This window comes from Myxocyprinus asiaticus, chromosome 15, assembly GCF_019703515.2.
Source record: "Myxocyprinus asiaticus isolate MX2 ecotype Aquarium Trade chromosome 15, UBuf_Myxa_2, whole genome shotgun sequence".
NCBI lineage: Eukaryota > Metazoa > Chordata > Actinopteri > Cypriniformes > Catostomidae > Myxocyprinus > Myxocyprinus asiaticus.
In genome coordinates, this window is record NC_059358.1 from 20948647 (window position 1) to 20962643 (window position 13997).

The 13997-nt window shown below is 39.2% G+C and overlaps 1 protein-coding gene across 1 annotated transcript; it reads right to left on the minus strand.

Annotated features, from left to right (window-relative positions):
• Positions 1-3357: 3357 nt before the first annotated feature.
• Positions 3358-12379, minus strand: chtopb (chromatin target of PRMT1b). The gene is made up of 6 exons (XM_051719728.1): positions 12371-12379; positions 6796-6878; positions 6527-6677; positions 6271-6418; positions 6007-6138; positions 3358-3575 (listed from the first exon to the last, which is right to left on the minus strand). The coding sequence occupies exons 1-6, from the start codon at positions 12377-12379 to the stop codon at positions 3358-3360; spliced, it is 741 nt and encodes a 246-aa protein (XP_051575688.1).
• Positions 12380-13997: the final 1618 nt, after the last annotated feature.

Genomic DNA, 13997 nt, shown 5'->3' on the forward strand with positions numbered 1-13997 from the left:
TGGCCAGTCCGCCCTTGTTTGGAATGATTTGTTTTGTGGCATTTTCAGTGGGATGTCCCTATGAGCTGCTTATGTGGAAACGCAATTAAGCCAAAAACACAAGTTGTTGTTGTAGCAAGACGTTTTATGTATGTTTGAACGAATCTTCCATCAAATAATGTGTGAAAAGGTGGAACAGAAACATAACAATTAGCCTAAAACATTAGAAAGCCGGGACTTTCCTCAATACTTTAGTGTTTATAACTCAAAATGTGTTTCATGGTCAAAGTGACACAGTGACGGAGCAGGTCTAATATGTTATCCACCAAACAATTATGTTAAAAAAAATGTTTGACAAAATTGTACATTTGCTGGGTCTCAGGAGATCATGGTAAAATCTTTGCTAGTGCTGGAATAAAGCAATTAATCAGTGTTATTGTTAGTTGTTGTTGTTGTTGTTGTTGTTGTTTAACTCAACAGCCCAACATTCTCAAGTTGAGGTAAGTTGGTTAAATAATTTTAAGTTTAAAGCTAATTATTTAATATTAATGTCTTATGTTCACGAATAGAAAACAATAGACAATTTTGTTCGATTAAAAAAAAAAAAAAAAAAAAAAAAAATTCCTGGATTTTGTGGCAAGCGTAAGTAATAATGTAGAAAAGCATACACACAATTCACAATGTATGAATAACGGTTGCTGACCAGTTATTTACTAATACTAAATTTTTGATCCAAAGATGCCAGTGGACTACAGAGCAGTTATGCAGACAGCAGCACACATTCAGTCATACCCCAACATTTGAAAGGTAATGCTTTCCCTTTTTTTTTTTTTTTTTTTTTCGGAATGCAGACATGACATGAAAGCTATCTACTTGCCATCTAACAGCTGAATGGGAAAGCCATCACAATTAAAGCAAACATTCAAAACCGTCAATGTATTATAAACACAATATTAATACAAGGGAAATAATCCTTTTAGATTTTTGCAACACACCAAACTGACATGCCCAGAATGAAGGACGCAGAGTTGTGGCACATTTATAGGTAAGGCATTATCTTCATGTTTTGGCATTTAATGACAAATATTTCTCAATAGTGACTACACATCTGGGCTCAGACAGATATTTGACCAGTCAACGGGGTATTGTGGATAACTTTAAACACCAACAAGTTGATCAGAACTTGATGTTTCAGGAGACTGCACGGTCTTTCTCTTCTTCAATAAAATAATTTCTATTCAAATCAATGTTTCATGTAACATACATGTTACATGTAACCACATAATAATTACTGACTGACTGTATTTTTTCCCTTACATAAGTGAAATGGTTATGAGGGAGGCAATCATAACAGAATGTTTCTTTTGTAGCACTAAGAATGCAAGTGTGGAGTCAAGAACATAGTTTAAGTGCTGATCAACGCCAAAGTAGTATATTACATTATTTTGAAAATATGAACTTGTTTGTCCAAAATAATAATAATAATAATAATAATAATAATTATAGAGAGAGAGAGAGAGAGAGAGAGAGAGAGAGAGAGAGAGAGAGAGAGAGAGAAGATTAATAAACGATTTTATCACACTAAAATCATGTTAACATGCATATTGTTCACGTCTTGTGGCTATACTTTTGAAACAGTATTGTTTACAGATTGGCCCAATTCATTTCCATTGTATCCCAGATTTTTGCTTCTTTTAAGAAAAGGAGGGACGAATGGAAATTAATTTCTGTTATCAACATTATGCTACAAATGCTGTCGACTGAACTTCCATTGAACCCAGAATATTCCTTTAGTTTTACCTAATACGCTACATCTAGTGAAATTACAATAAATACAATACCACTGTAATATGTATTAATAAAGTTGATGACCTATGACCCTGTGTTACACTCTCCAAATTTGACACGTTGATTATGTTTGATTTATTGTTAAACAGAACAAATGAGGTTGGAACGTCTTCTCCCGGTCGCTGAATGTTGCGCAACAACGTTGCCACAGCCTCCTCACAATTTCTACGTGGACACAACGTGGAGAACGTCTCGAACAACGTTGCAATGATAAAAATGGAACGTGGCAGCGATGTCGCCACAACGTAAGTGTGTTTGCTGGGTTGATTCTGAAGCTTACATTCCAGAATAGCATGCTACTATTGAAAGGATAAAACAGTCAACTCCAGCACGCTTCAATAGCATATTTCCCAGAGTGATTTCGTATAAGCACTGATCTTCTAAAATGACAGCATGAAAGGACAGTTTAGGGGGAAATGTATTGGAACATCAATTGGAACAAATCAATTGGAACATGGACAGCAGGAAATATATTCTTACATAAGATAGGAAATCAGAAAACATTTTACATAAGTGATACTAGCAGATATTTTTTGACTTGGTTAACAATGAATTTAAGCTTTGCTCCATTCACACTGCAAGATCAAATAAAAAATACATATAAATTGTGTAACAACATAGGCACGCGAGCAAAGGTATGTCCAAATACCAATTAAACATTAAGTCTAAGACAAAGATAGCATTTTTCAAAACATCTTTTATTAATCAATAGGAAAACCAACTATAACCACAAGGTGAGTTTATAAACATTCAAGTTCCACATTAACCTTTTTTTTTTTCTCAAACCTGTAGCCACCTGTAGCACACATAATCCAACAATAAATGTGTACAGTCAATCCTGACTCTTTTAATTAAATAGAAATGATACAAAACATTGTAAGAAAAAAGAAAACTTGGCTCAAATGTTAAAGTCCTGACCAGTTAACACATATTTGTCTGATTCATTAAAATGTTACTATAGTATATTATGCACCTTAATCGAATCACTGATGATACAGTTTACGAAGGGGGAAACGGCTATTGATCACATTGTTTTCTAAATGCAAAAGCTTATTAAAAAAGAAACACTACTCCAGAGGAAAAAAAAGAAATAAGATGACTTAGGTTCATTGGACGCAAGTATTCAATAGAACTGCTTATGAAATAAAGTGCACTTGAAACATCCTGCTACTGCAGACTAATTTTCCTAGAAAGCAGCTCAAGCCTTTTAAAAGCTTTCATTTCTTTTCTTTTTATTCTTCACTAGGACAGCAGGAACAAATAATTATTGTTGAATCAGAGTAACTAACTGGAAGAGGCCAAGCAGTGGATCTCTAAGGGGCATCAACTATACACTATTACTTAAGATCTGCTGCAGTCAATCAATCAATCAATGTGGACAAATAGCCGTTACAAAACAGTCTATCCGCAAGTTACATTATATGCTCCACCAGTCAGGCTTAAACTAAACTCTACAAAATCTGAGATTTCTTGAGCATTTGGCTTTTGAACAATATAGAGCTTTGGTCTCACTAAAGGCATAAGGCTGCATCACACTATGTCCTCCAAATCAACCTGGGCCATATATGCATCCAGCTCTGCATCCAGATGGCTCTTGGTCATGGACATGTATTCATCCAGTTGTTTATCCAGCTGCTCCCGAGAAGGAACTGGTTGGCTGTTGGACTTGGTCCAGTTGCACCCTGTATATGTCCCACTGACAGATGTAACATGACTATTACCTGTACAGACAAGAGGGGAATGCATACCTGAAACAGAGTGAATTAAGGTTATGAAAGAAAGTATTTGCTGTACACTGCAAAAAAATAAAAATAAAAAAATAAAAAATAAATAAAAAATTATTACAGAGAATTAATTAAAATATCGAACATCCTTAAAACAAGAAAATCTTACTTGAGAAGCAGAATGACATAAGATATGTTTTATTTTTAGAGAAATCTAACACAATTTGGTGGCATTTATGTTTTAAACAAGAAAAAGACTATTTGCCAAAGGGGTGAGAAAAATAAACTTGTTTCCCTTTGAATCAAGTTTTTTTTTCTTACCCCACTGGCAAATAGTTTTTACTTGTCATAAGCGTAAACATGACTAAATTGTTCGATTTCTCTGAAAACAAGACAAAATATCATGTCATTTTGCTTATTAAATGTAAATGTAATGGTTGTTTAGACATTTTTACTGGAAAACAATACTCAAATAGTCAGTAAGAAAGTGAGTAACTTCAGTGAGGTAAAACAGCATGGCATTCTTATTATTTTAAAAACATCTTCGATTTCTCTTTAAGAGAAACATCTGCCATCTTTTTGGTGCTCAGAACTCTCAGCACTGTTGCGCAGAGCAAAAATTACTCTTCAGTCTTCAAGAAATAAATGAATCTCCAGCACCAGTTTAAAAGAAATGGGAGTCCGTAAAGGACTGTTTTTGTAACTAGGTTAATTGCTGCAATCCTTTCTGCTTAGTGATGCTCACTGAATGTATTTTTTGAATGTGTAAAGAGTAAAAAAGCAGGGCGCCTGGGTAGCTCAGCGAGTATTGACGCCGACTACCACCCCATGAGTCGCGAGTTCGAATCCAGGGCATGCCGAGTGACTCCAGGCAGGTCTCCTAAGCAGCCAAATTGGCCTGGTTGCTAGGGAGGGTAGAGTCACATGGGGTAACCTCCTCGTGGTAATGTGTGGTTCTCGCTCTCGATGGGGCACGTGGTGAGTTGTGTGTGGATGCCGCGGAGAATAGCGTGGGCCTTCACACACACTATGTCTCTGCGGTAACGCGCTCAACAAGCCACGTGATAAGATGCACGGATTGACGGTCTCAGACGCGGAGGCAACTGAGACTCGTCCTCTACCACCCGGATTGAGGCGAGTCACTACGCCACCACGAGGACTTAGAGCGCATTGGGAATTGGGCATTCCAAATTGGGGAGAAAAGGGGAGAAAATTTAATAAAATAAAAGCAAAAAAGCGAATTAGATTTCTTTTAAATCTCATTCGTATGTAGGGGTTCTAGAAAGCACAACTGAATCATAATTTGGTGGTGTGATTAGATTTCTGTTATTATAGGCAGCAATGCACATAAAGCAAGGCACCTAAATGCACCTAGACTGTACCTAAAGATTTGCAGATATGATCACCTTTCACAGAAGAGAAACTGAGTTTTAGAAAAATGCACAAGCCTCCCCAGGAACACTATCTAATCACAGAATATGAAATCATTCAATCAATAAATTGCATTGACTTTAATTTAAAGGGATCATATCATGTCAAATGTTTATTTTATCTTTTGAGATAAGAGTTCATGAACACACTGCAGCTTTCAGTACTCAAAACTTTCTCCCTAGTCCAAAAAAAAAAAAAAAAAAAAGCAATCATTGAAAACATTAACATATATGAACACCCAGATGTATACATGAACAATGCCTATTGGGTGAACTTGCTCCATCCAGTCATGGTGAGGTTATATAACAGGATAGATAAAGATACTATTACTTCTTAACACCAGAAGAACTAACAAGAGTAAAATGTGGGAATCTTCAAACCTCGCAATGTTCTTGACTGTGGTAAAACAACCTGTTTAATTCTGAGATCCAAAAAGAGGGTGGACTAAATTCTTACTGTTTTTGTAAAACTAGTTAAAATAAAAAATCTAGACTAATATTTTAGCCAGGCCAACTAATCAGATGATATGTGGCCATTTTGCGGTCAGTCAGTTAAAAAATCTACCAAATAAAATCTATTTATCAATGGACAGTCAACACTTTGTTTTCTCCCAGGGCGTGCTGAGTGACTCCAGCCAGGTCTCATAAGCAACCAAATTGGCCCGGTTGCTAGGGAGGGTAGAGTCACATGGGGTAAACTCCTCGTGATCGCTATAATGTGGTTCGTTCTTGGTGGGGCGCGTGGTGAGTTGGGCGTGGTTGCCATGGTGGATGGCGTGAAGCCTCCACACACGCTATGTCTCCGTGGCAACGCGCTCAACAAGCCACGTGATAAGATACGCGGGTTGACGGTCTCAGACGTGGAGGCAACTGGGATTCGTTCTCAGCCACCTGGATTGAGGTGAGTCACTACGCCACCACGAGGACTGAAAAACCTATATCGGTCGATATCATATGACCTTTTTAACATGTCAAGGTTTTCAAATACAATTCCCATGGTCTATATGAGCATTGCTGTATCTTACCTGTCTTTCTAATGGCTCGTCGTCCTCTGATTCCCATTGATCCAGCACAGTGCATATAGCCTCCACGCTGATGCTGGCCCCAACCTCTCTGCACACCTAAAGTGGACACTGCACCTTGCAGGCTACTAATACCTGTACACAGTAACACACACACAGCCCAAAATGGCATACAAGAAATGTCTCACTGGTGACAAAGGCAGAAAAAAATTCACGCAGTGCATGAATGAATGAGAGACTCTACGCTCACCTATTCTCCCCACTCACCTCTCCTTGAGTAAATTCCTTTTATAAGACCTCTTCTGGCGCTTCCCCCTCCTCTCATTTGGCCCCGTAAGCCCATCATGCCCCCTCTCCCCATAGGCTGGCCGAGCCTTGCCTTCACATTCATTTTGCAGAGTGAGTTGTTTATTTTCTGCATAGATGAAGAGAAGGGAAGAGTCACAGAAACTGTTAAGTCTATCATCAAAGGTTAGCAGCAGCTGTGATCATTTTGTATTTTGTGGAGTAAAAGGTGTCTGACAGATGTGTTATGAAGGGCAGCCAGCACAGAGGGTCTGTTGGCCATCTCCAGAGCCAGGCGCTGGTTCTCCAGCGAGGCTGCAGTGTGCTGGTTCACTGAGGCTGTGATGTCCATCAGACTTTCCTGCTGATGTTTCAGCAAACTGGTGAAGCTACAGGAAGGAGAAAAACAGGACAAACATAAAAACTAATGTATGCTAACAAAAAATGTAAACAAATGTTTTTTGCACTAAAGTTCGATCATATACTGCAGGACTGATTGAGTCTCACCGATCATGCAGAGAGACTGTAGAGGTGCTGTCCAGAATGAACTTTTTCGGTTGGTCCAGACTAGGATTCATTTTCACATCCAGCTGTGTAAACGTCGGTTTCAATCAAACATATGCTTAAAAGGTAGAATGATGAATCAAAGTACTGTTGACATATAATTTTAAGTCTAACTTTAGGTGTTGGCTACATCGCTGGCTAGTCACTGCAACTGATTCTCACGCACAAGAGAACTAGCAAACAATTCAATGTACATGACTAAAACTTATATATAATATATTAATTTTAAGACGTGTAAATATTGATAATAAGAAAAAGCAATCATTCATTCCCCACCATTCAAATTATCGTTTATCGATGTACACGCAGAAGTATTTCAAAATTCACTCTCCGATTTTGTTATTCTTGGAGGTTTTAAGCCAGGTGCATGTGCGGATTCAGACGCTCTATGTTCTGCCTGAGGACTCTACCGCCCTCTACTGGCCACAGATGCGTATGGACACCACATTTCAAATATTACGCTTTGGACCTTTTTCACAATAGTGCCATCTGTACGTTATTTGACGGCAATGACAACGAGGCTGTGAGGGATATACAGGTGTATCTCAATAAATTAGAATGTCGTGGAAAAGTCCATTTATTACAGTAATTCAACTCAAATTGTGAAACTCGTGTATTAAATAAATTCAATGCACAAGACTGAAGTAGTTTAAGTCTTTGGTTCTTTTAATTGTGATGATGTTGTTGGCCGTCTGGAAAGTATGTTCATTTACTGTATATGTACTCAATACTTGGTAGGGGCTCCTTTTGCTTTAATTACTGCCTCAATTCGGCGTGGCATGGAGGTGATCAGTTTGTGGCACTGCTGAGGTGGTATGGAAGCCCAGGTTTCTTTGACAGTGGCCTTCAGCTCATCTGCATTTTTTGGTCTCTTGTTTCTCATTTTCCTCTTGACAATACCCCATAGATTCTCTATGGGGTTCAGGTCTGGTGAGTTTGTTGGCCAGTCAAGCACACCAACACCATGGTCATTTAACCAACTTTTGGTGCTTTTAGCAGTGTGGGCAGGTGCCAAATCCTGCTGGAAAATGAAATCAGCATCTTTCAGCAGAAGGAAGCATGAAGTGCTCCAAAATTTCTTGGTAAACGAGTGCAGTGACTTTGGTTTTCAAAAAACACAATGGACCAACACCAGCAGATGACATTGCACCCCAAATCATCACAGACTGTGGAAACTTAACACTGGACTTCAAGCAACTTGGGCTATGAGCTTCTCCACCCTTCCTCCAGACTCTAGGACCTTGGTTTCCAAATGAAATACAAAACTTGCTCTCATCTGAAAAGAGGACTTTGGACCACTGGGCAACAGTCCAGTTCTTCTTCTCCTTAGCCCAGGTAAGACGCCTCTGACGTTGTCTGTGGTTCAGGAGTGGCTTAACAAGAGGAATACGACAACTGTAGGCAAATTCCTTGACACGTCTGTGTGTGGTGGCTCTTGATGCCTTGACCCCAGCCTCAGTCCATTCCTTGTAAAGTTCACCCAAATTCTTGAATCGATTTCGCTTGACAATCCTCATAAGGTTGCAGTTCTCTCGGTTGGTTTTGCATCTTTTTCTTCCACACTTTTTCCTTCCACTCAACTTTCTGTTAACATGCTTGGATACAGCACTCTGTGAACAGCCAGCTTTTTTGGCAATGAATGTTTGTGGCTTACCCTCCTTGTGAAGGGTGTCAATGATTGTCTTCTGGACAACTGTCAGATCAGCAGTCTTCCCCATGATTGTGTAGCCTAGTGAACCAAACTGAGAGACCATTTTGAAGGCTCAGGAAACTTTGCAGGTGTTTTGAGTTGATTAGCTGATTGGCATGTCACCATATTCTAATTTTTTGAGATAGTGAATTGGTGGGTTTTTGTTAAATGTGAGCCAAAATCATCACAATTAAAAGAACCAAAGACTTAAACTACTTCAGTCTGTGTGCATTGAATTTATTTAATACACGAGTTTCACAATCTGAGTTGAATTACTGAAATAAATGAACTTTTCCACGACATTCTAATTTATTGAGATGCACCTGTATTTACTGTCTCTTCAATGGTTGTACTATTGTTAAAAGTGTTTTGGATGGGAAAGAAAGAAAGAAAGAAAGAAAGAAAGAAAGAAAGAAAGAAAACCTTTCCCATAAAACCAGTAGCCAAAAAACTCCATAAGTTGTGGAAAACTAGATGTGCTCAAGGAGCTTTATACTACGGTGGCCCAGGGGTGCACAGCACAACAAAATTAGCAAAGCAAATAAAAGCTGAAAACAAAATGGAAATAAACCACGGCACAACGAAAATAAGCCACAACACAACGAAATTCAGCTACAATGGAAAAGACAAAACACAACTAAATTAAGCCACTAGATAACAGAAAAGCCACTGCAAAATTAAATTAAACCACAGCACAACAAACTTGAGCCACAACACAACGAAAAAGCCACAGTACAACAATATTAGCTCACAGATACTGTTACATCATGTATCAGTTTTTGTGAGGATATGTGTATTCCTACTAGGACATATTTAACATTTAACAACGACAAACCATGGTTTACAGCGGAACTCAGGCAGCTTCTTCAGGCCAAAGAGGATGCTTACAGAGTTGGGGATAAAGTCTTGTACAATCAGGCCAGGAACACACTGAATAAGGGAATCAGAGTGGCTAAAAGAAGATACTCTGAGAAGCCGAAACACAAGTTTTCAGCTAACGACCCTGCATTAGCGTGGAGTGGCATGAAACAACTTACGAATTACAGGACTCCTGCCCCCAATCCTGTGGTGGACCAACAACTGGCTGACGACCTGAATGTGTTCTACTGTAGATTTGAAAGGCCCAATCTCACACCCCACACCCACTCTGACCTTCACTTCACACAAACACAAACACCTCCTGTAACCCCCCTCCTCCCCCCTCCTGCTACTCAACCTGCACTTAAGATCTGTGAAGATGATGTGAGCCGCGACTTTCGACAACAAAGGATAAGGAAAGCACAGGGCCCGGATGGCATTTCACCTGCATGTCTTAGATCCTGTGCTAACCAGCTGGCCCCCATCCTCACACAGATCTTCAATAGATCACTGGAGCAGTGTGAAGTCCCATGCTGCTTCAAACGCTCCACTATCATCCCCATCCCAAAGAAACCAAAAATCACAGGACTTAATGACTACAGACCTGTCACCCTGACGTCTGTGGTCATGAAATCATTTGAGAGACTGGTGTTGGCCCACCTGAAGAACATCACTGGACCCTTTCTAGATCCCCTTCAATTTGCTTATCGAGCAAACAGGATGATGAACATCTGCGGATGATGCAGTCAATATGGGATTGCATCATATCCTCCAAAATCTGGACAGACCAGGGACATATGCAAGGATCCTTTTTGTGGACTTCAGTTCGGTTTTCAACACCATCATCCCAGCTATACTCCAGAATAAATTACACCAACTCTCTGTTCCCATGTTTATCTGTCAGTGGATTACCAGCTTTCTGACGGACAGGCAGCAGTTTGTGAGACAGGGGAAACTCACTTCCAGCACCTATACAATCAGCACTGGTGCCCCCCAGGGATGTGTGCTCCCCACTGCTCTTCTCCCTCTACACCAATGACTGCATTGCCAAGGACCCCTCTGTCAAGCTCCTGAAGTTTGCAGATGACACCACTGTCATCGGCCTCATCCGAGATGACGATGAGTCAGCATACAGAAGGGAGGTTAAACAGCTGGCTGTCTGGTGCAGTCAAAACAACCTTGAGCTGAACACGCTCAAAACGGTGGTGATGATTGTGGACTTTAGGAGGAACACCCCAACACTGACCCCCCTCACCATTCTAAACAGCACTGTGGCAGCAGTGGAGTCATTCAGGTTCCTGGGCACTACCATCTCACAGGACCTGAAGTGGGAGACCCACATTGACTCCATTGTGAAAAAGGCCCAGCAGAGGTTGTACTTCCTTCGCCAGCTGAGGAAATTCAACCTACCACAGGCGCTGCTGATACATTTCTACTCTGCAGTCATTGAGTCTGTCCTCTGCACTTCAATAACTGTCTGGTTTGGTTCAGCTACGAAATCAGACATCAGAAGACTACAAAGGACAGTTCGGACTGCTGAGAGGATTATTGGTTATTTTTTATTATTATCTATGTCTTGCTGGTGTTTTTGTATTGCTCCTGTCACCAAGACAAATTCCTTGTATGTGTAAGCATACTTGGCAATAAAGCTCATTCTGATTCTGATTCTGATTCTGATATTAACCCAAAACACAACAAAATGATGCCAGAGCACAACAGAAAGGCCACAGCACAATGGAAATAAGGCACAACAATAAAATTAAGCCATAACATAACATAATTAAGCCACAGCACAACAAAATTTAGCCATAACACATAACACTGTTTAGGCATAACACAAAGAAATTACACCACAACACAAAAATATTAAGCCACAACACAACATAATTAAGCAGTTTCTTTTCTGATAATTGTGTTACAGCTTAATTTCATTATGTTGTGGCTTAATTTAGTTGTGTTGTGTCTTAATTTAGTTGTGTTTTCATATTTAATTTGCTTTACAAATTTTGTTGTGTTGTGCACCCCTGGGCCAACATATTATACAGATTTACAGTGCTTGCCATTGAAGAGAAAGTAAGTATATCCTTTACAGCTTCATTCACATCAAAAATCAAATTTGGTACTCCTGTGAATAAGGTCTATAGATAATTTATTAATTTTAATAAACTTGCTGCTTGTTATATCACTTTTATATGTATTTAAAAAAGTTTAAAGGAATATTCTGGGTTCAATACAAGTTAAACTCAATCTACAGCATTTGTGAAATAATACTGATTACCACAAATCTTCATTTTGACTTGCCCCTCGTGTTCTTAATAAAAAAAAAGAAGAAGAAAAAAGCACAAATCTGGGTTACAGTGAGGCAATGTTTGAACATTACAATACTCACTTTTTCAAAAGTATACCCACAAGACTTAAACAATAGCTATGCATGTAAACATGATTTTAATGTGATAAAATCACTTACTAACCTTTTCTGTGTAAATTTAAAGCCAAATTTGCAACTTAGTTGCCATGACGATGTAATTTTAACAAACCCTAAAACAATAAAATGACTGTTAAAATGATGATTTAAACAACTTTATAGCTCAAATAATACATTTTTAACAGAAGAATCAATGTAAGTGCTTTTATAAAATTATAAGCTTCCCATTTCTGCCTTTAAACCTTCCAAAAATTGGCCCCCAATCACTTCCATTGTAAGGGCCTCACTTTAACCTTGATTTTTGCCTCTCTCTTTTTTTCTTTTTTTTTTAAGAAAAGGAGGGATTAGTCGAAATTTATTTTGGTGGTAATCAACATTATGACACAAATGCTGTCGATTGAGCTTAACTTTTCTTGAACCAGGAATATTCCTTTAAAGGGCAGAGAGTGTTTGTCTCAGTTCAGATTTAAGTTTGCTTGTGCATTTTTTGTTTGACAAATAACTCAGCAGTTGTAATGCCAGAAGATGTTTGGTGCCGTCCACACCGTCCACATCGTTGCGCTAAAAAAAGCTATTCACAGCGCCACGGACAGAGTATAACGCAAATGTGTATTGAGATGTGTGCGTTTTTAAGGGCGTTTTCACACCTAGTTTGTTTGAGCACTCCAAGCGCTCTCAGAGCGGTATAACATGTAGGTATAGTTTACCCAAAAATTATAATTATCTCATCATTCGCCCATGCCATCCCAGATGTTTATGACTTTGTTTCTTCTGCAGAACACAAATGAAGATTTTTAAAAGAATATCTAGATCTGTTTGTCTGTTCAAAGCAAGTAAATGGTGGCCAGAACTTTAAAGGCAGCATAAAAGTAATCCATATAGCTGGATTACTTTTTGGAGCTGAGATACAGTTGAAGTCAGAAGTTTACATACACCTTAGCCAAATACGTTTAAACTCAGTTTTTCACAATTCCTGACATTTAATCATAGAAAACATTCCCTGTCTTAGGTCAGTTATGATCACTACTTTAAGAATGTGAAATGTCAGAATAATAGTAGAGAAAATGATTTATTTCAGCTTTTATTTCTTTCATCACATTCCCAGTGGGTCAGAAGTTTACATACACTTTGTTAGTATTTGGTAGCATTGCCTTTACATTTTTTAACTTGGGTCAAATGTTTTGGGTAGCCTTACACAAGCTTCTCACAATAAGTTGCTGGAATTTTGGCCCATTCCTCCAGACAGAACTGGTGTAACTGAGTCAGGTTTGTAGGCCTCCTTGCTTACATGTGCTTTTTCAGTTCTGCGGATTGAGGTCAGGGCTTTGTGATGGCCACTCCAATACCTTGACTTTGTTGTCCTTAAGCCATTTTCCCATAATTTTGGAGGTATGCTTGGGGTCATTGTCCATTTGGAAGACCCATTTGTGACCGAGCTTTAACTTCCTGGCTGATGTCTTGAGATGTTGCTTCAATATATCCACATAATTTTCCTTCCTCATGATGCCATCTATTTTGTGAAGTGAACCAGTCCCTCCTGCAGCAAAGCACCCCCACAACATGATGCTGCCACCCCCATGATTCACGGTTGGGATGGTGTTGTTCGGCTTGCAAGCCTCACCCTTTTTCCTCCAAACATAACGATGGTCATTATGGCCAAACAGTTCAGTTTTTGTTTCATTAGACCAGAGGACATTTCTCCAAAAATTAAGATCTTTGTCCCCATGTGCATGTGCAAACTGTAGTCTGGCTTTTTTTATGGCGGTTTTGGAGCAGTGGCTTCTTCCTTGCTGAGCAGCCTTTCAGGTTATGTCAATATCGGACTTGTTTTACTGTTGATATATATACTTGTCTACCTGTTTCCTCCAGCATCTTCACAAGGTCCTTTGCTGTTGTTCTGGGATTGATTTGCACTTTTTGCATCAAACTACTTTCATCTCTAGGAGACAGAATGCGTCTCCTTCCTGAGTGGTATGATGGCTTCGTGGTCCCATGGTGTTTATACTTGCGTACTATTGTTTGTATAGATGAACGAGGTACCTTCAAGCATTTGGAAATTGCTCCAAAGGATGAACCAGACTTGTGGAGGTCCACAATTTTTTTCTGAGGTCTTGGCTGATTTCTTTTGATTTTCCCATGATGTCAAGCAAAGAGGCACTGAGTTTAAAAGTA